Source organism: Symphalangus syndactylus, chromosome 17 (genome assembly GCF_028878055.3).
Source record: "Symphalangus syndactylus isolate Jambi chromosome 17, NHGRI_mSymSyn1-v2.1_pri, whole genome shotgun sequence".
NCBI lineage: Eukaryota > Metazoa > Chordata > Mammalia > Primates > Hylobatidae > Symphalangus > Symphalangus syndactylus.
Genome location: NC_072439.2, coordinates 36,320,926 through 36,343,230, shown reverse-complemented (window position 1 = coordinate 36,343,230; position 22,305 = coordinate 36,320,926). Strand labels below are relative to the sequence as shown.

The window sequence follows — 22,305 nt, the reverse complement described above, 5'->3', positions numbered from 1 at the left end:
TGATAAATACGGAAACTCCATCTTTATTGGCTGTATAAACATCTCTGGTCTGTACATACATTTCATACATCGTAGGGCGGGAAGCGAGGGCCAAAGGAGGCCCAGCAGCACAACAGCTCACCCGCTTTCCCTACAGCCCTACCCGCTCTGTGCAAACCAAGGCCAACAGCTCCTGCACCCTCTTCCTCCCTGGAAAAGTCACTGTTATGGGGAGGGGGTCAGGAGTTGAAAGATTAGAAGGAGATAGAGGGCTTGGTGGGGAGGACACATGTAAGTGCTAGAATCAAACACTGAAGCAAAACAGGCAACTGGCACAAGCAGCAAGCTGAGGCATGGGACGGGGCAGGAAAAGGGGAGGGAGGGGCCATGCTGCCCCTCTGGGCTTGCTCAGCTAAGGCTCTGGGGTCTTGCCCTCACGCTGGCAGGGAGACAGGCGCCAGAGCCTCAGCCCCAGTACCCAGGAGCTAGGGACATGGGTGGCACAGGTAAAGAAAGTATGGAAGGGGAGAAAGGAGTGAAGGCCCTAGTGCCCTGTCACTTCACAGCCCCCCTCTCTTAAACATGCAACAGGCACCCACCCATGTGGGTCCAGGTATGGGGAGCCAGAGACGCAGATCCTCTGTGGTGCCTGAGCAGGTTGGGGTGGGGAGACAGCTCTCAAGGGAAAGATGGAGAGCCTAGAGGAGTCTTCCTGGGGCAGCAGCCAGTGAAAGGACAGAGATGACCAAAGAGAGGTCCCCTGGCCCTGCCAGGGGTATGACAGCAGCAACTGGTTCACACAACGAGGAAAGAAAACAAGAAAGAGGAATTCAAGGAGTAGGGGAGGGGGCTGTCTACTCCACTCTCTACAAAGCGTCATGCCCAAATAGCAGCTGAGATAGGGTGCTCACGCCTCTCCACCCACACAGGGCCAGTGAGGGAAAGGGGGACCCAGAAGCCCACTGACCGAAGCGAATGGGACCACCCACATACCAACATCATTCTTTGGGTCCATTCCTGTCCAACCAGGGACTCAGGCCCAGGGACTGACAGCAGTGGCAGCACCAGGTCAGAAACGTGGGCACAGAGAAGCGTGACAGGGGCCCGAGCCAGTGGGGGCAGAGTGACTACACACCTCCAGGGGCCTGCTGGGTAAACGAAGCCTCTGGGAAGTCAGGAACTGGGTGCCTGGCCCGGCAGAGGGTGAGCAGGGAGAAGGAGCAGGTCTGGAGGGGAGGCCCTAGCCACTCAAGGGGTGCAGATCTACTTTGACTTTCTCCCCGCAGCTCAGCATTCCAATGGTAGGGAAGAAGCCTCCGGAAGGAACAACAGCATCCTTCTTCCCAATGATCTTGCCATTCCGAGTGAAGAAAACCTGGGGAGGAGGTGGGGAGAAGAATGGAGCAAGCAGACTGTGGCCTCTTCCCTGAGGATGCTGGAGCTCCACAGGCCTGAACCCCAATCACCCCAACTTCCAGCGGGGCTGGAGAGGGGCAGTTAAGGTGATATAGGAAGTGACCACCAGAGGGCGTGCTGAAGCCGGAAAACAGCCTCCCAAGACCGTCTCCCCATCCCAGCAACCCCTGGAGCTCGGAACAGCCCTTGGGCAACGCCAGAGCTTCCCGTCTTTCCCACCCTGGTTGTGAGTTCTGTTCCCCACTAATACCCACCCTTTGCCCAGACTCAAGAACCGTGGTCCCACCCCAAACTCTCCCTACTCACCACCACCTTCCTGCCCTCATGCTCCGGCTCTATCTCTTCCCCATCCTCTTCCTCTTCCTCTTCCTCCTCTTCCTCTTCCCCTTCCTGGTGCAGGTACATGACATTCCGCACGTTCCGGACCGCCCGGGCAGTCGGAGACAGGATCACTGTGTCACAACTGTCATCACTGTCCCCTAGGAGACCAGGAAACCTGAGCTCCTGTGGTGCCTTTCCACCCTCTGCCCCAAGCAGCCCGGCTGGCCACCCCCACCCCACTCACCCTCACTGTCCAAAATGTAGTCCCGGGGGAACATGATTCCACAGCCCATGATGTCCCCTTTGTAACAGCGTGGCCCAAAGGGGTCCCCCACGCCGCTGCCATGGAAGATCTTCCCATCGTCTGTTGGAGGGAGGGAAGAGGACACACACTTGAGGAAGGAGGGTTCACACCACACCCCCAGAGTAGCTCGTGAAGCTGAACACTTCCCACCCCTCAGAGGAAGGGAAGGGTCAGGGAGGAAACAAAGATGGAGAGAGAGGCCCGGCGTGGTGGCTCACGCCTGGAATCCCAGGACTTTGGGAGGCCAAGGCGGATGGATCACCTGAAGTCAGGAGTTTGAGACCAGCATGGCCAGCATGGCGAAACATCTCTACTAAAAATACAAAAATTAGCTGGGCGTGGTGGCGCCCGTCTGTAGTCCCAGCTACTTGGGAGGCTGAGGTGGGAAGATCACTTGAGCCTGGGAGGCAGAGGTTGCAGTGAGCCGAGATCATGCCACTGCACTCCAGTCTAGGCGACAGATTGAGACTCCATCTCAAAAAAAAAAAAAAAAAAAAAATTGGAGAGAGAGATGTGGGAAGGGGGCACCAAATAAAATAAAGAGATGTAGTATCCATCTGCTCAAGGTAAGGGTAAGGGGAAACCCTTAGGAAAGGAGTCAGAGGAGGGCGCCCTAGGGAAGGAATGAACACCCAGGGAGGGCAGGCGGGGGCAGGTGGGTCGGGGAACTCTGGGCTCAGTTTTCTTCTAAAGAAAGCCCTAAAGCCCTGAAGGAAACCAAGCAGAAAAAAAAAGAAAGAAAAGAAAAAAGAAAATGAGGATCTGCAAGAAGGGCACAGGGGGGACCAGCTCAGAGGCCTGGAATGTCCCATCTGGGCCCAGGTCTCCCTCTCCTGTCCTGCTCCCCTGGTTTCCAGAGCTGGGAGGAAAACATAGATGAGGAGGAAGCACTAGCGATTTGGGAAGGGGAGGTCAGCCAGCAGCAGGGCAAAGAGGAAGGCCATTTGTGAGGGGCCAGGAGAGGGGAAAGTGGATGTCTCTATGCCTCCACATCTCCCACTATCCCACCTTTCCCAGGCAGCCCGCTATTCACCTGCATGATAAGCCACAGACCCTCTGCTCCAGCCAGGGTGCCTGTTCTTGGGATAGTCCTGCACCAAGAAGAGAAAAGAAAATCTATGGTCCCATGCATAAACAAGAAGACAGGAGAGAGTGGCGAGTGGCATCTGAACCTCTGGGACAGACCACAACCCAGAGAGTGCCAACCCCGCACACTCTCATACCCTGCAGGCACTGGGGCTTCAGGGGAACCAGGGAGGGTGAGGAAAGTGTTAGTTAAGCTTTTAAGGCCAGAGCCATGGCATGTCCCACCCCACCCCCCAGGCCTTAGTGTGTGGTGCAGTCACGACCTGTCTCAGGTCCTTGGTCACATGGGGTGTGTACTTTTACACAGCAGACACATACAACTGTGTTCCATCTCAGCTTAGCACCCTCCCTCCAAAGCCTGGGCTCCCCTGGTTTCTCCTAAGGGCTTCCTGGCGCTGCCCCAACAGCCCCAGACCTGAGCAGCTCCATGGGCAAAAAAGCTCAGCCTTTGTGCTCACCTTCCGTGCCAGCCCCAGGGCGATGTAGCATTTCTCTCCAGGGTCCACGATCTCCACCTCGAAGTAATGGCTGCGGGTGCTGAGTGGGTGCCGGGCCTGGGCCAGCCCCACATCCACGATGCTTTTGCCCTTCCCTAAGTACTCCAGCAGCTGTGGGGGAAGAGCCAGACAGGGGTCAGGGGACAGGCTGACACTCACCCTGGAAACCTGGGCCCAAGGCAGTCTGGGTCCCACTTTCCCAGGTCTGACAAAAACTCCTGGCTGAAAGGGAAAGAATCCTAGAGATACAATGTGGCCCCAAAGTTCTAGGCCAGCATGGAAGAGCAGGACGGGGTGGGAGGCAAAGGGGAGAGCACCCCTTGCTGAATGCCCACCTTCCCCTCCCCCACACACTTTCTGGGAGGCTGGGGAAAGCAGCACAGCTAGAGGAGCGGCACACCAGGAGGCTCTAGATGCATCCTCGCCCGCTGAAGAACCCTGCAGCCTTTCCTGCTGGGAAAGGTCCGCCCAGGGTCCCAAACACAGGGGAAAGGAGAAGCAAGACTAGCTGAGAGGAAACTTGATGACTTTCTCAGGGGGCCTAATGAGGACAGGGAGGATGCAGAAGTTAGGTGCCAACCCCAGATATTCAGGGGAAGGGGGTGAGTTCAGAAGCCAATTCTGCCTGGGATGGGCCTGACATAATTTCTCAAGGTCCTTGTTTTACTTGGCTGTGAACACAGCTGTTCTTAGCTGGGTCAGGGAGGTGCTGAGGAGAGCCCAGGGACCCAGAACGCCCAGCTCTACTCCCTCATTTCATGTGAGGGAGCGGAGAGGTCAAAATGAAGACAGAGGCAGGCTTAGCTGTTCCCAGCCCCTCATTGCTCATTCAAGCTGGAGTAGGGGCGTGGAGGTAGGAGAGGGGAGATGACTGATGGCTTCTTGGGGCTCTTCAGTCCCACAATGGTCCTGCCTGGGCACGACGGGGCGGCAACCCCCAATCTGGGAGGATTTATTTGTCAGTTGTCATGGTAATAGTGGGGTGATGACTCAACCCCATCCCCTCTTTCCCCCACCTTCAGCCTCACCTGGGATTCCTTAATCTCCTTTTAATTAGCCCAACCGCCCCTCAAGACTTTCTTCTACCCTCCCGCCCCTGCAGCCCTGAAGGAAACATTTTGCCTGGGGACCTCCTCCATGTCTCCCTGGCAAGCTTTGGGATGCCGGCCTCTCACCTCTCACAGATTCCTGCCTGAACAGGAAAGGAATTATGCCCACCTGCATCAGCACAGAAGCCTGTGCGTGTCTCCAGCAGAGGCTGCTCCCGCATCCCCACTCCCAGCCTCAGATGGCCGGCTGCTTAGCTCAGGTGCTTCGAGCGGGGTGCTACTAACCCGTTCTGAGAGTAGGACTAGAGGGGCTTGGTGCCTTTCTCAGCCCTGGATCTCAGCCCCACCACCTCAAGTCCATCCTTCCCTCCTCTCCAAAGATAACTGGGGATGGATGAGGGGGAAAGCAACATGCACAGGAGACCACCTAAGCTCATTCCCAAGGCCACACTGTTTGACTTCTGTTCATGGTGTATTCTCTGCTCAGCCTGGGTTCCTCCTCTGCCTCTCTCCCCAGCAAGCCAGGAGGGGTGTGGCTTGATCCACATTAACTAGTTTAGACTCCACCCAGGCAGAGCAGCCCCCAGCCCACCCTCTCCACCCAGCATTGCAGAACTGGGTGGGGGACCCCACAGCTGCCTTTGACCCATTCTATCCAACTGGCCTCGGTGTAGGAAACACAGTGTTCTCCATTTCCAGAGCCAAAAGACAGCCGATCCAGACCCTGATCCTTGAGAAATACCCGCCCAGCCCTTCCCTTTGCCTCAGCTCAGAAGAGGGTAGCTGCTGCATTTCTGTCTCCGGATAGGGTGGAGGTGCTTTCTCACGCTAAAAGCCAGGACGGACTACCCCAACATGGGTCTCTAAAACCCACTCTCCACCTGCCAACCGCAGAGCACTTCGGACAGAATGCTGATGTCCTGGACGACTAGGTACTTGTACAGTGTACAGGTGAGGCTTGTACAGCGTGCCCTCTTCAGAGGGGACCGCCCAGCCCTCACGGTGAAAACCATCAGAAACCTCCTGATCCACTCTCCTGCTCCTGGACAAAGTTCCCCCAACCCCTCCTGAGCCTTCCCAGAGAACTCAGAGGGGTGGAAGTGGGGGGAATATTTGGCCTCCCTGAGAGATTCTTTTTTGAGTACATTCCTCTGCCTCCTTGGTCTATAGCTGTTAGGTACCTAGAGGAGTGAAGGTTAACGCTTAAGAGTCTGAACTGTTAGGATCTTGATGCTGGTCCCTCAATCTGTACCTCAGAATCCAACAGACCTGGGTTCAAATCCTAACTTCTATTACTTAACAGCCGCTAACAGGCAAATGACATTCACCTCCTTAAGCCTTGGTTTCTTCAACAGTAAACTCAAGATAAGATTACCTGGATTTCCGGCCGGGCGCGGTGGCTCAGGCCTGTAATCCCAGCACTTTGGGAGGCCGAGGCGGGCGGATCATGAGGTCAGGAGATCGAGACCATCCTGGCTAACACAGTGAAACCCTGTCTCTACTAAAAATACAAAAAAATTAGCCGGGCGCGGTGGCGGGTGCCTGTAGTCCCAGCTATTCGGGAGGCTGAGGCAGGAGAATGGCATGAACCCGGGAGGCGGAGCTTGCAGTGAGCAGACATCGAGCCACTGCACTCCAGCCTGGGTGACAGAGCCAGACTCCGTCTCCAAAAAAAAAAAAAAAAGATTACCTGGATTTCCAAAAACAGGTGGGAAGACTTAATGAAGTGACCAATACACATTGCTGCCTCTCCCTAAATCAGGAAATGGGGTTACACTGGAATTGCCAATCACAAACAAGGAAATGATCTTTCATCTTAGCCCTTACTTCCAACTATAATGGTCCCTTAGGCCAACCAGGACAATGGCCACTCCCCAGACAACTGTACCCTATGTGTCTCCTCTCAAACAATGTCCAATCAACAGAAATGTTTCTCTGCATTTTTGGTGGGGGAAGAGGGAGCCCTTTCTTTGGGTCTCTCCCCAATACATACACACCACCAAAGCCCCAAGAAGCCAAAGACGTGACTCAGTGCCACAGAGTGGCGGCTGCGGACCAGAGTGTGGACAGTCTCGTGCACTCCACACCCTCCCTCTACCAGTTGCACCTTCCCAGCCTCTTCTCCACTGCTGGTATCTGCCCTCCTCCCCTTGCCAGCAGAGACCCTAATCCCTCTTGACAGGAGCAAGGAAGGGCTCAGTGCCCTGAGGGCCCAGAAGCAACTGAAACAGGAACCGAGTACACACTCTCCACTGGCCAGCTCAGGCCCCAACACGGCCTCCCTCTGGGCTGGGTCTGGGGAGGACCCCTGGGAGGGTGGGGCCTCCTTCACCACCCTGTGTGTACCAAAGCTGTTGCCCTTGTCACTAAGGAGTTGTCAGAGGAGCTGTGAACAGGGCACAAACACAGAATGAGTCTAATCCCCCAGCTGTTACCCACCGCCCCCAGCTCCCCTCCACCACATTACCTCACTTTGCGAGGCCTGGAGGCAGGAATGAGGCAAGAGGCAATACTCACCCCTGAGCAAGTGCCCCAGCAATTCCTCAACCCCTCAGAGCTCTGGGGAGGTGGACTCTTTAGGAGGGGGAAACAGGCCACATGAGGCAGGGGAAGAATTCCACTCAAAAAAGAGCCAGGTCTGTCTATATCCAAAGACTCAAATCTAACAGCTGTTGAGGCCCAGTGCAGTGGCTCATGCCTCTAATCCCAGCAATTTGGGAGGCCAAGGTGGGAGGATCCCTTGAGCCTGGGAGGTGGAGGCTGAAGTGAACCAGCACTCCAGTCTGGGTGACAGAGTGAGAGCCTATCTTAAAAAAAAAAAGAAAGGAAAGTGGGCATGACTGGAAAAAGGCACATGTCCCTCAGGAAGCTCACGTCCAAGTCAGCCCCAGAGGAACGGGTGCTCCAGGAGTAGTGCTCCCACCCTGCCACCTGGCCCAAGCTGGGGTGAGGGTCTGAGAGAAGGGCCCAATTCAACAGCTTATGTCTAAAAAAGAAAAAAACTCTTAAATAAGTGGCTGAAGGTGTTGGGCGGAGGGTGGGGAGGAAGGAAGGCTATTTATAAATGTCTACAGGATTCTGCATCAATTAGAAAAGATTGCCTGGGAGGAGCTGAGAGCAGAGTGGGGACAGGTCCAGGCAGAGAAAGGATGCCAGGAAAAAACTCTTGAGGAGAGGTCAGAGATGAGAGCTGGAACATCGCCCTGGCTCAGCCCCAAGTTTAACTCTGTAGATATTGTCAGAATGATGGTAGATTGAGGGGAAAAAAGGAAAGACATGAGAGTCACGGAGTGGGCATCTGAGGCCTCTTAGCTCTTGGTCACTGCAGCCTGGGACCCTGATGCCAGAAGGGGGTGCAGAGTGTCAGAAGCAGCGGGAGGGCACATTTCCTGTCATTTTCCCTGAGTTCCACTCCACCGGGGGAGGCCTGGCTCCTAATCCACTCCCACCCCCCACTGCTTCTGTTTTGTTATCAAAGACTGAGTTGAAAACAGCCTGGGTTGGGGTGGAAGGGCCAGAGGGTGGAGAAAAAGGCCAGGCCAGGAGCAAGGGGGTAGGAGAGGGACAATTCAAAGTGGGAGGGCTGAGCAGCCCACTAGAGGTCAGGGCCAGATCCTGGACTTGGCGTCCATTCACTCCCAATGCAGCACAGTGTACTGAGGCAGATAGGAAGAATTTCCCTGTCTCAAGGTTCATGAATTTTCCAACAAAACTTAAAATCCGGGGAGGAAGAATTTCCCTTTCTCAAGCTCCACACGCTTCCCAACGAAGCTTAAAATCCATACTAAAGCAGGTATGAGGAAAAGATAAATGAAGCAAGTTTGGAGGTGCAAGGATGCTCACCGAATCTTTACCTGCCTCCATTCTAATCCTCTATCAAATGCAACGATAAGACAACAGAAACTGACATTGACGCTTCCTCAAAAAAGGTGGCTAAGAACCTTCCACCACATGTGTGGGACTTCTGACCACACCTGCCCCACAACACTTTGAATGAAAAGCCTGGGCCAGGCATTTTGCCTCCAGATCAACCCCCAGCCCCTCAAAGGCAGGTGTGCAGGGCTGTAGAAGACACCAGAAGCTGAAGGAACCGAAAAAGGCAAAGCAGAACTACTTGTTCCCAGGGTCAAACTATGAACCTGAGTTCCCCGAAGACGAGGAAGTGAAGAAAAGCGAATACGTGCTAAAGAAAACACAGATCTGTACTCAAGGACTCATGTCAAGAGCCTAGGCTATCTTGCCGAACCCCACACGGACACTGTCCCGACTCCCCATTCCCAGCAATTCAGACATGACCATGTGCCCACAGGTGTTCTGCCCAGCCTCCTCTGACCCAGCCCCTCCCACCCTCCCACCCGCTACTTACAGTCCCACAGACTCTGACATCATGTAGCCGGCCCCATTCGTCCTCATAACTGTCCACCATCATGACGCTGTCGTCCTCGCGGCCCAGCTCAGCGTTGAGGTGCAGCCGCACTTCCTCACCCAGGGAGTGCATGCCCACTGCTGGGAACAGTCCATCTGGGGACATGGGCATGATGGTAGAGCCCACCTGCAGTGGGGGGAAAGAGGGAGCTGCCACCTGGCCTGCTTTTCCATAGCTCACCTAATTCTCACAAGGGTACTTTTAAGATGATGCAACCAATAATTATCACACACACTGACAGATTAAAAAAAAAAAGCAACCCAGAGGTGCAGAAAAGTTTACAAATGTGCTAAGTACCCCTGGCTGAGCAAGGTATCTATAGAGCTAGAAGACAAACACAAGTCTCCTAACTTGCTGCCAAACACTTTCAGTATGTGTGCTGGACAGGAGAGTGCCAAAGCGCAGACGCTAAGGCAGCAGGACCCCTTGGCCAAGGCCTGAGAAACCAATTTCCCAATGTGGGAGATGGAGTTGGATAGAAGGGAGAGAGTTGCATGTCTCTACTATTGGCTCCTGTCCCATCTCCTCACCACGCCTAGTCTCTCTATGAAGAGGATAGTGAAAGAGATGTGCAACAAGGAAAACAGGACACAGAAAGGACATATCCCCAAAAGTACTCAAGTCAAAACCCAAAGAGGACCTCCAGCTTACATGGCCAGGCCATAATCTTCCCCTCTCTTTTATCTGCTCAAAACTTTCCCCCAAATCACCCAATTCTGTTCCCCACAATTCCTGCTCATCCTCTGCTCCACTAACTTGCCTCTCTCTGCCTGTCATCTGGGCAATGTCCCAGCTTCCTCTGGCCACGGGAAGTATCTTCTCCTACACACAGGAGACTTCAGGAGAATCTGAGGCTGGACTGGAGGAGATGGGAACTCAGTGCAAGGGTCCCTGGGCAAGCCCCAGCCAGCAGACTCTTCCTAATCACTCCCCACAAATCCTTGGGCAGATTTCAGCCATGTAAATCCCATCCACGATTTCCCACTCACCCGCTTCCCATTTTTGGTAAAGAAGATCTGGGCGGTCTGCACATCAAAGGACACAGGCTCAATGCCACAGCCAATCCGGTCCCCGGAGTTGCACTTTGACCCAAACTGGCGGCCCTTGGCTCGGCCATTGTACAGCCTGCAGACAGAGTAGTACAGACACAGGACCCGAGCCTGGCCTCCCAACTTCTCCCCAGCCCTGACAGCAGAAGCCTCATCCTCATCTTGATGCTCCTGGTCACTCTGTGATGGTACCCACTTACGTCCTGGCGTGAGCATCACCCTCCTCTAGTCTGTAAGCCTTCAAGGGTAGCTGCCAGGCCACTTCCCTGTCCTGACCAGAAATGTCTATGAAACACCCAATGGGAAAAGCCAACCCAAGGTACTTCTTCAGATCTAAGATTCCCAAATCCATAGGAAAAGGGCCAGGTTCCACAGGAGGCAACTCACTTGCCATCATCAGCATGGTAGGCTACAGAGTCAGGCAACCAGCCAGGCTGGTGATCCAAGCTGTAGTACTGAGGGACCAGCCCCACAGCAATGGTGCCCCGGACTCCACTGTCCACAATAGACACCTGGAGAGAAGAATGCAGGGCACAGTCAGCAGGGCTGGGAAATGGGATGAATTGCTAGGGGTGGGGGAAGGGGACTTAGAGATTAAAGGGGGCTGAGGCTCATAGAGAAAAGGACATGGGAACCAGGAAAAAAGATAAGATACTCAGAGGGGGGAACTGGTGAGAGCGGGTGCCTATTTCACTTAGAAAATCACTCCCAAGCTTTGGAGAAAGATAGGACTCACGTCCCTGTATGGTGGGTTTGGGTTAGGGGACATGAGTCAAGTCTGGGATATGGGTCAAAGTCTACCTAGGTAAGGGGTAGGACAGCAGAAGGGACAGGGTGACAGGTTTCCAGGGCACCTATCTCTCAGATGAGGGGCGATGCTATCCTGCACCTATTTCCTAGCCAACGGGACAGCCCTGATGGAAAATTAAAAGGCCCAGGTCATACATCTAGTAAAGGAGCTCCTTGGGGCTTAATGATCTCACCCCCAAGCTCACCCCCTGCTCTGCCCACCCACTGCCTTGATCACCTCAAAATAATTGCTGTCCTTGGTCAGGGGTCGAGAAGCCACATAGCAGCCAACTTCACCAGAGTTTCCGTGATAACTGAAGGAGGAATGAAGGGGGAATTCCATTAGCAGCCTAGCCCAAGAGTAGGGGGAGGGCCTCAGCTTCTCCCACCCTTACCCTGCAAGGGCCAGCACACAGGAGAATCCATCAGGCTGCACTTCAGTACATCAGCAGACATCATAACCAGATACTTAAGGTCACCTCACCCTACTCCTCTCGCAGCCTCCAGCTGGAATCCAACCCATACCAGACCAGTGCAAGCCTGGTTTCTTCATTTCCAGGAGGAAAAGAATGTAGAGCCTCCCTTACTTGCCTAAGAGAGGTCTCACAACCCTGTGTAACCTCGATCTCTCATGCTGCAGCTTCGGCCCTTTTTCTCTGGCTCTGTCCTCAGTGGAGCTAGAGAATAATGGCTGGTCTCTATCCTCTTTACCAAAGCCCTTCATCGATTGGAAAACAGTGATCCAGTTCCCACTCCTCAGCTTTCTTGCCTCTAGTTAAACAGTACTACTTTCTTCCCCCTTCAGTGGAACTTTGTGAGAGCATGGGCTCAGAAGGAGTCAGGGAAGGGGTTCAAGCCAGAAAAGAGGGAGGAAACACACACATAAGCCAAGGGGCTGGAAATACAGGAGTTGGTGGACAGGGAACACTATAGAATGGCCCTTCCCCAAACAGGAAATCAACTATCTCTGAAACAGCCACTCTTCACTAGACCTAATCCCTGAGACAGTGGCAGGAGACTCAGGTACCCCACTGGAGTCTTCTCAACAAAGCACCTGGGAAGCTTCTGAGACCCCAGCAGCCTCCTGTGTCTGACGTGATCCCTTCCCCTACCCAGCTGGATCCCCTCCTTGCTGGATGAGGACTGAGCCACCCAGTGACAGAGACAGAGGTGAGTGCAGGGTGAGGCAGCACACACTGCTCCACTCAGAAAGGCCTCTGGGCGAGTGGATCACTTGAGGTCAGGAGTTTGAGACCTGCCTGGCCAACATGGTGAAACCCTGTCTCTACCAAAAATACAAAAAATCAGCCGTATGTGGTGGTGCACGCCTGTAATCCCAGCTACTTGGGAAGCTGAGGCAGGAGAATCGCTTGAACCCAGGAGGCGGAGGTTGCAGTGAGTTGAGATCATGCCACTGCATTGTAGCCTGGGTGACAGAGCGAGACTCTGTCTTAAAAAAAAAAAAAAAGAAAAAGAAAGGCCTCTGGAGTCAAGAGCATCCCCCCTTCCCTGTGCAGGAAAAAAACCCTTTCCTCTCCAAGATCTGGAACAGAGAAGAAAATGTGGAGGCATTCCCCTGAACTCACCTTAAAGTATCTCCATCTACAAGGATATGTTTGAACCTCTCCTGATATCGGAAAGCTCGGACCTCTCGAATCTCCCGGATCCGCCGGCGCCAATTCAGAAACCGGTAGTGCAGGTTGAGGTCATCCATCTTGTTCATGAGAACAAACCTGCCAAGGGGAGAAGGGGATTGAGGAGAAAGCAGGGCCCTAGGTAAAGCACCTCAGCCTCTGTAACCCAGAATGCAGAGAAGGCACTGGCCTTGAGGCCAGCTGCCCAGATTGACCTCAACAACCTCCATCTTCTTTCTTCCATTCAACAAACATTTACCAAGTTCCTGCTATGTGCGCTCTTCTCTGTGCTAGGGATGGAGCTGTGAACAAGATGGACAGGATTCCCATTCTCACAGGCTGGGAGGTGGACATGACAGGCAATAAACAGACATAATTTCAGGCAGTGGAGAAAAGAACAGGGTGATATGATAAAGAATCTGGAGGCAGTGGACAGAGTGGACAGAGGCGGTCTCTCTAAGGAGGTGACATTTGAGTTGAAAAGGAGCTAGGCATATGACAAGCCAGGCATATTCTAGGCAGGAAGGGCAGCCACAGGTCCTTGGGTGGAAGAGAGCTGGCATGGTAGAGAAACAGAAAAAGGCACGGACAGCTGGTGTGTAGGGAATGTGAGGGAGAATGTACAAGATGAGAATAAGGCAGGAGTCAGATCATGGCCCTACAGACAATGGTAAGGACTTTGGATTTTATTCCAAGATGGAAACTTCTGGAGGGTTGTAAGCAAGGAAATGCCATGATTGGCCAGGTATGATGGCTCATGCCTGCAATCCCAGCACCTTGGGAGGCTGAGGCAGGAGGATCGCTTGAGGCCAGGACTTCCAGACCAGCCTGGGCAACATAGTGAGACCTCATCTCTACTAAAAATTAAAACAATGAGCCACGTGTGGCAGCGTGCACCTGTAGTCCCAGCTACTAAGGAGACTGAGGATGGCTTGAGTCTGGCAGGTCAAGGGTGCAGTCAGTTCTGACTGTGCCACTACACTCCAGCCTGGCTGACAGAGCAAGACCCTGTCTCAAAAAAAAAAAAGAAAAAGAAAAATGCCACGATCCTGGGCCTGGTGGCTCACGCCTGTGATCCCAGCACTTTGGGAGGCCGAGGTGGGAGGATCACGAGGTCAGGAGTTGAAGACCAGCCTGACCAACATGGTGAAACCCCGTCTCTACTAAAAATACAAAAAAATTAGCCAGGCGTGGTGTTACGCGCCTGTAATCCCAGCTACTCAGGAGGCCGAGGCAAAAGAATTGCTTGAACCTGGGAGGTGGAGTTTGCAGTGAGCCGAGATCGTCCCACTGCACTCCAGCCTGGGCGACAGAAACTCCATCTCAAAAAAAAAAAAAAAAAAAGCCACGATCTTAATCAATTCCTAAAGATCATTCCAGCTGCTGGTTGGAGAACTGATCACAAGAGGATCAAGAACAGATGTGGGCAAACAATTCAGAGGTTGTTGCAGCAGTTCGCATGAGAAATGACATCCACTAAGTTGGTAGCAGCGCCGATGGATGGGAGTGGGATGATCCAGGTATTTAAACAACCATCAGTGCCTACATATAAATGAATGAATGACTTTTCCTGGGAGCCAAAAGTGAGAAAGAGGTGAAGTACTCTTCTCTCCCCATTCCCCAAACCCTGGGATAGGGGTTTTCTTAAGGCCTGACGTTGCTTTGCACACGGTAGGTGCTTAGTAAGCCTTGGCTGGGCTGAATTTGATCCCAATGCGCAAATTCCGACTCTTATGCAGTAGCTACAACCCACCACGTGGCCCAGAAGAGTAGGCACCTGTGGGACAGACAGCCCTAAGATTCCACTCCCGGGCACTCAGCCAGGACTCGACCCCAGGTAGATGCTGGTTGCCTGGACCCCACAGTCTTGGCACCGGCGAGTGGCGGCCCTACTGGGCCCTGTCTCCTCCCCGGGCACGGCCTGATCGCTGAGATGAGACCCGGGAGCAGCGGGGCCCCAGCCCATCCGTGTGCCTACGCCCAGTCTCCCCAGGCCCTGCACTGGGCCGAGGGTGCACCGACAGAAGAAGCCCAGTGACCAGAGCGCAGGGCCCCGCCCCTGGCCCCGGAGCCCCCGCCCAGGACCCCCGCCTTCCGCTTCAGACTCCGGGGAGATACGAGGCCTCCGGGACCCCGCCCCCGATCCCCGCCTACCGGGGCCGCCGCGTCCTCCTCATCCATAGGCCTCTCAGCTCCGCACACAAGCTCTTCGGCCGCCGCCACCACACACATCCGGGTCCCCGCCTTTCCTTTACTCCTAGAGGCCCGCCCCGTTCCCCATCTAAGCCAATCAGCAACGGCCGCTGACGACGGACACCTGCAGGAGCCAATCGGAGGGCGCAGGCAGGGTGTGGGGCGCGGCCCGGTGCCCTGGGTACCCAGCTCAGGGCCCAATCTGGTCAACCCGGCTGTTGCTGGGGTGAGCGAAGGCGACGTGGCAGCGCGGACGCTGCTGGGTGCCTGGGCGCCGCTGAGGGGGACAGGGGGCGGCTCTTGAGCGGCGCCGGGCGGGACGGGACGGGACTGGCGGAGAAGGTGGTCACGCTCGCACGAACGTTGCGAGTATTACTTGAGCCCTCGTTCCGCGCCAGACTAAAAGCTTTACCGGAATGTCCATTTAATCCACGGTGCAGCCTTATGAAATAAATCTTACTATGTCCTTTTTACGGATAGGCCGGAGGCTGGCCTCGATAGCCTGCGCGCTTAACTGTTACTGTATGCTGTGTACCCTCCCGAGCTCCGTTTCATGGCACCGCTCGCTCATTATTGGCAAGAACATTCCATTCCAGGAGGAGAGAACTTGGGATGCAGAAGGCACAGTGGCACGAAGCGGCGTTCTGTGGGGGAACACAGGGCTTTGGTAGGCTGAAGGAAAGTTAGACTGGGGTCAGAATGTGAAGGGACTAAGACACGAATATTTATTGAACACCTACTAAGGAGTGTCTACCTGCCATTCTGGGGGGTTGGGCTCCTAGATGAGGACTTCCTTGCTCTCTTCCCATCACCATATCTCTCTTTTCTGGACGGAAAAGATTCCCCTCCTCTGTAGCACCTCATTTATAACACTTTTTTTTTTTTTTTTTTTTTTTTTTTTTTTTGAGACGGAGTCTCACTCTGTCGCCCAGGCTGGAGTGCAGTGGCGCGATCTCGGCTCACTGCAAGCTCTGCCTCCCGGGTTCACGCCATTCTCCTCCCTCAGCCTCCCGAGTAGCTGGGACTACAGGCGCCCGCCACCACGCCCTGCTAATTTTTTTTTTTTTGTATTTTTAGTAGAGACGTGGTTTCACCGTGTTAGCCAGGATGGTCTCGATCTCCTGACCTCTTGATCCGCCCACCTCGGCCTCCCAAAGTGCTGGGATTACAGGCGTGAGCCACCGCGGCCGGCCATTTATAACACTTATTACTATCTTGCTTTCGTTATTGGAGTCACTTGTGTGTGTAGACCCGTCTCTGCTAGACTGTGAGCTCCTTCAGACCCCAGACTATTCTATTCTTATTACACTAGGTACTTTAACGTATTGAGTGCCAGGAAAGCCATCAGCTTGCATACCGTGAATAGTTCCCACTCGGCATAACGGCAATGGGTGATAGGAATAGATGAGATGGGAAACAGGGAAACCCGGATTAGAGCCTCAATTCTGTGTGACTAAAAGGTCAAGGTCTTGGTGTTCTCATCCCTAAACAAGAATTATTGAAGTATGTGGTCTCTTAGCTCCCTTCCAGCCCCTGGATGACTCAGTTCTGAATAGCTACCCTTCCAGCTCATCTCCACCTCCTTTTGATTCCCTCATTGCTTCTCCTCCGCTCCTCTTCTTGTGTTATGAAAATACCTCAACACTGAGCTCAGCTCTTCCCAAAGGCAGCCAGAGAGGGACAATCTTAGGAGGCTGCCAGAGTCATGTTCATCCCAGACCAGGGCTCCTTCCAGAAATTAACTAGCTAGCTGGCTAGGGTCAGACATGGAGAGAAATGGCAGAAGAAGGCATTTCCAAACTGTTACTGATTAGCCAGCTCAAATTAGCTGTTGGTGATTCCACTCGGGATTTCCTCATCTTCAAGTTCCAGGTGTGGGGCTGACCTTTTTGGTGAATTCCCCATCGATTGGCATGCTCAGGACCCAGTTGGTAATTTGTGCTTGGTGTCTACATGTATTTGAATAAACAACTTTATTGCCATATAACCGGCATACAATAAACCATATATATTTAAGGTGTACAATTTATTCCTTTCTTGTTTTAATTGGAGACGAAGTCTCACTGTGTTGCCCAGGCTAGTCTCAAACTCCTGAGCTCAAGCAACCCTCCCACCTCAGCCTCCCAAAGTGCGAGGATTACAGGTATGAGCCACTGCACCTAGCCAAGGTATATAATTTGATACACCTATGAAAATGAAAATCTCACCACACCCAAGATAGTGACCATATCATCATCATCCCTAAAAATTTCCTCATGCTCCTTTATAATCCCTCTCTCTCACTCTTTCATCCCAATGCGCAAATTCCGACTCTTATGCAGTAGCTACAACCCACCACGTGGCCCAGAAGAGTAGGCACCGGTGGGACAGACAGCCCTAAGATTCCAGTCCCAGGCACAGATTGGGAACCACTAATCTGCTTTTTAAAACTTTTTTTTTTTGAGACAGAGTCTCACTCTGTCACCCAGGCTGGAGAGCAATGGGGCAATCTTGGCTCACTACAACCTCCACCTCCCGGGTTGAAGGGATTCTCCTGCCTCAGTTTCCCAAGTAGCTGGGATTATAGATGCCCACCACCATGTCTGACTAATTTTTGTATTTTTAGTAGAGACAGAGTTTCACTATGTTGGCCAGGCTGGTCTCGAACTCCTGCCTCAGCCTCCCAAAGTGCTGGGATTACAGGCATGAGCCACCGCGCCCAGCCCACTAATCTGCCTTTTTGTCACTAGCTTAGTTAGCATTTCCTAGAATTTTATGTAAGTGGAATCATACAGTAAATCCTCCTTGAGGAGGGATGTGTCTGGCTTCTTTTGTTCAGCGAAATTACCTTGAGAGATTCATCCATATTGTTGTTTGTGTTAATAGTTTTTATTTATTTATTTATTTGGGGCAGGGTCTTGCTCTGTTTCCCAGGCTGGAGAGCAGTGGCGTGATCAAGGCTTATTGCAACCTCAAACTCCTGGCCTCAAGTGATCCTCCCACCTTGGCCTCTCGATTGTTCCTTTTTATTGCTGAAGAGTATGCTATTGTTCGAATATATTACAATGTATTTGTTCACTTGTTGATGGACTTTTGGATTTTTTCAGTTTTGGGCTATTACAAATAAAGCTATGATGAATATTCATGTACAAGTCTTTGTATGGACATATTTCATCTTCTTTTTTTTTTATTGAGATGAAGTCTCACCCTGTCACTCAGGCTGGAGTGCAGTGGCATGATCTTGGCTCACTGCAACCTCCACCATCCAGGTTCAAGTGATTCTCGTGCCTCAGCCTCTCAAGTAGCTGGGACTACAGGCGTGTGCCACCACGCCTGGCTAATTTTTTTTTTTTTTTTTTTTTGTATTTTTAGTAGAGTTGGGGTTTTACCATATTGGCCAGGCTGGTCCAGAACTCCTGACCTCAGGTGATCTGCCCACCTTGGCCTCCCAAAGTGTCATTTTCTCTTAAGTAAATATCTAGGAGTGAAAGGCTCAGCCACATGGTAGATGTATGGTTCTTAATTTGTTAAAAAGCATCACACTGTTTTCAGAAGTGGTTGTATCATTTTACATTCCTATCAGCAGTGTGTGAGTGTTCTAGTTGTTCCACATCCTTGCCATCACTTGGTATCGTTATTCTTTTTACTTTTAGCCTTCCTAATAGGTAGGTATCACAGTGTATGAGGGTTCCAATTTGTCTACATACTCACCAACACTTGTTATTATCTCTTTTTGATTATAGCCACTTAGTGTGAAGTGGTATCTCACTTCACTTTTGATTTGCATTTCCCTAATGGCTAACGAGGTTGAGCATCTTTTCACATGCTTATTTGTCATCCATATATCTTCTCTGGTGAAGTGTCTGATTAAATCACTTGCTCATTTCAAAAAATTGTTTCTTATTGCATTTTGAAAGTCTTTATATGTTCTGGATTCAAATTCTTTATCAGATATGTGATTTACAAATATTTTCTTCTAGTCTGCAGCTTGTCTTATGTTTTTAACAGAGTTGTTCAGGCTGGGCATGGTGGCTCACACCTGTAATTCCAGTGCTTTGGGAGGCCAAGGCAGGGAGAATTGCTTGAGCCCAGGAGTTCAAGACCATCCCTGGCAATATAGTGAGACCCGGTCTCTACAGAAAATTTAAAAATTAGCCAGTGTGGTGGCACACACTTGTAATCCTAGCTTCTTGGGAGGCTAAGATAGGAGGATCACTTGAGCCCAGAAGGCAGAGGTTGCAGTGAGCCATGGTTGTGCTGTCACTGCACTCCAGCCTGGGCACCAGAGTGAGACCCTCAAAAAAAAAAGTTCTGCCAGGTGTGGTGGCTCACACCTGTAATCCCGGCATTTTGGGAGGCCGAGGTGGGCAGATCACTTGAGGTCGGGAGTTCAACACCAGCTTGACCAACATGGAGAAGCCCTATCTCTACTAAAAATACAAAATTATCCAGGCGTGGTGGCGAATGCCTGTAATCCCAGCTGCTCGGGAGGCTGAGGCAGGAGAATCACTTGAACCAGGGGGGCTGAGGTTGCGGTGAGCCAAGATTGCACCATTGCACTCCAGCCTGGGCAACAACAGCGAAATTCTCTCTAAAAAAAAAAAAAAAAAAGGGCTGGGCACGGTGGCTCACACCTGTAATCCTAGCACTCTGGGAGGCCGAGGCGGGTGGATTGCTTGAGCTCAGGAGTTCGAGACCAGCCTGAGCAACATGGTGAAACCCCGTCTCTACTAAAACATAAAAAATTAGCCAGGCGTGATGGCACACGCCTGTAATCCCAGCTATTAGGGAGGCTGAGACAGGAGAATCGCTTGAACATGGGAGACAGAGGTTGCAGTGAGCCGAGATTGTGACACTGTACTTCAGCCTGGGTGACAGAGCAAGACTCCATCTCAAAAAAAAAAAAAAAAAAAAGTTCTATGTGTTAGGTTTGCATTTAAGTCTATAATTATATAATTTAGGGTCTCATTCTGTTGCCCAGACTGGAGTGCACTGTTGCGATCTCAGCTCACTGCAACCTCCACCTCCTAGGCTCAAACAGTCCTCTCACCTCAGCCTCCTGAGTAGCTGGGACTACAGGCGGACATCACCATAGCTGGCTAATTTTTATATTTTTTGCAGAGACAGGGTTTCACCCTGTTGTTCAGACCTGATCTTAAACTCCTGGGCTCAGTGATCCACCTGCCTTAGCTCCCCCCAACTGTTGGGATTACAGATGTGAGCCATAATGCCTGTCTCCTCTATCGGTATGTATTTGTTACTATAGCTTTATAATAAGTCTTGAAATCAGGTAATATAAGTCCTCCAACTTTGTGTTTTGCATTTCCATGTGAGATAATCAGCTTGCCAATTTCTATTGAAAAAGCCCCTGGCGGCCTGGCACAGTGGCTCACTCCTGTAATCCCAGCAGTTTGGGAGGCTGAGGCAGGTGGATCACCTGAAGTTGGGAGTTCGAGACCAGCCTGACCAACATGGAGAAACCCCCACCTCTACTAAAAATACTAAATTAGCCGGGCATGGTGGTGCATTATGCCTGTAATCCCAGCTACTCAGGAGGCTGAGGCAGGAGAATCGCTTGAACCTGGGAAGCGGAGGTTGCAGTGAGCCAAGATCAAGCCATTGGCCTCCAGCCTGCGCAACAAGAGCTAAACTTTGTCTCAAAAAAAAAAAAAAAGCCCCTGGGGATTTTAATTGGTAGTACATTGAATCTATTGATCAATTTTGGAAGAACAGATATTTTAACAATATATCTTCTGATCCATGAACATGGTATATCTCCCCATTTATTTACATCTTTTTAAATTTGTCTCAGCAATATTTCACGGCTTTTAGAGTGCAGGTAATTGTCAGGTTTATCTTTAAGTATTTCATATTTTTTACAAATTGGTTAATGTTATTTTAAAATTTCGATTTCCAGTATATAAAAATTATTACTAGTATATAAAAGTATAATTGATTTCTATATATTGACTTTCCGTATACTTGATTTTGATGTATGAAATTTAATTGCTATCTTCCTAAATGTACTCTGGCTGTTTCACATTAAATTATAGGCCCTCAGCTCAAAATTTTAGGAAAGGAAAAAAATATTTACTATATTCGATATTTTGTTCAGAGCCCAAGATACTTCTTCAACAGCTGTGCCAGAGATAGGCTCTAGGAGTGCATAGCTGGCCTGCCCAGAAGGATAAGACCCAGCCCTCAAACAGCCCCAGGTTGTTTTTGGAAAGAACCCAGACTTAGGCTTGGGGTATTCTCATAGCTCAGGATGAGGAAAGAGAGGAAATCTAGTCTTTTCATGACTTGCCAGAAATCTTTTATCTATTATTTTATTAACTTGTTTCTAACTTTTTTCTTTTTCAGTTTGTGCTGTTTGTTATAATAATATATTTCTCGTTTTTATTCTCTACCCCATCCCTAACATAAGGCAATCATTCTTTTTATTTGCCTTAAAGCAATCTTTCTCTTGCCCTAGAAATTGCACACAGGTTGAGTATTTAGAGAATTTAGCAAGCAAGTCTGTATTTAACTTATCCACACCCTTGATGTTTTTCTATATTATGAAATTTTTTGTGGGGTTGAGGGGAGGGAGAGCATCAGGAAAAATAGCTAATGGATGCTGGGCATAATACCTAGATGATGGGATGCTCTGTGCCGCAAACCACCATGGCACACTTGTTTACCTATGTAACCTGCACATCTTGCACATGTACCCCTGAACTTAGAAGTTGAAGAAAAAAGAAAAAGGAAAGTTTTCATGTTTCAGTGAAAAGAGTTTTGAACTTGGAATCTAGTGGATTCTGCCATCTAGCTGTGTGGCCTTTGGCAAGATATTTAACTTATTTGGATATGTCTTCTTATCTACAAAGTGGAGATGGTAATGGAACATCATGAGAATTGTACAAAAATAAATAAGCAGGCGGGCACAGTGGCTCACACCTCTAATCCCAGCAGTTTGGGAGGCCGAGGTGGGCGGATCACGAGGTCAGGAGTTCGAGACCAGCCTGACCAACATGGTGAAACCCCCATCTCTACTAAAAAATACAAAAATTAGCCGGGTGTGGTGGTCTGCACTTGTAATCCTAGCTACTCGGGAGGCTGAAGCAGGAAAATTGCTTGAACCCAGGAGGTAGAGGTTGCAGTGACCCGAGATCACACCACTGCACTCCAGCCTAGGCGACAGAGTGAGACTCGGTCTCAAAAAAAAAAAAATAAGTAAACAAGCATTTAGTGAATTTGAGTTGAATCTGAATATATCTGCCTCCTCTTCAGATTGAAGAGCCCTCTTCTGTTTGGTTAGCTCTGACAGGCTATTTTCCCATCCGGCTGAAACATTGTCTTTCTCTGGATCTTTCCCAGTCCAGTGAGGTCTTCCAAGGCACAGATTTCCAGCTATAAACAAAACAGCTTCGAAACAGGGTACCGTCATTCATTCAACAAATACTGACTACCTTAGTATGAGCCAGAAACTGAGCTAGACACTTCATTCATTTATTACAGAAAAAAATCATTGAGTGTCTGATATGTATGTTACATGAATTATCTCTAACACTCCTAACAATCCTATAAAGTAAATACTGTTA

At 51.0% G+C, this 22,305-nt stretch overlaps 1 protein-coding gene across 2 annotated transcripts; it reads right to left on the bottom strand.

Moving 5' to 3' along the window:
• Positions 1-7: 7 nt before the first annotated feature.
• SPRYD3 (SPRY domain containing 3) lies at positions 8-14,840 on the bottom strand. 2 transcript variants are annotated; one of them, XM_055246945.2, is made up of 11 exons: positions 14,705-14,840; positions 12,503-12,649; positions 11,155-11,230; positions 10,515-10,639; positions 10,068-10,203; positions 9,019-9,204; positions 3,565-3,714; positions 3,054-3,111; positions 1,961-2,080; positions 1,702-1,874; positions 8-1,354 (listed from the first exon to the last, which is right to left on the bottom strand). In XM_055246945.2, exons 1-11 carry the CDS (start codon positions 14,725-14,727, stop codon positions 1,220-1,222), a joined length of 1,329 nt encoding a protein of 442 aa, XP_055102920.1. In that variant the 5' UTR covers positions 14,728-14,840; the 3' UTR covers positions 8-1,219. The 2 variants fall into 2 exon arrangements, with proteins under 2 accessions (XP_055102920.1, XP_055106500.1); XM_055250525.2 differs by lacking the exon at positions 9,019-9,204 and having other exon boundaries at positions 14,705-14,813.
• Positions 14,841-22,305: the final 7,465 nt, after the last annotated feature.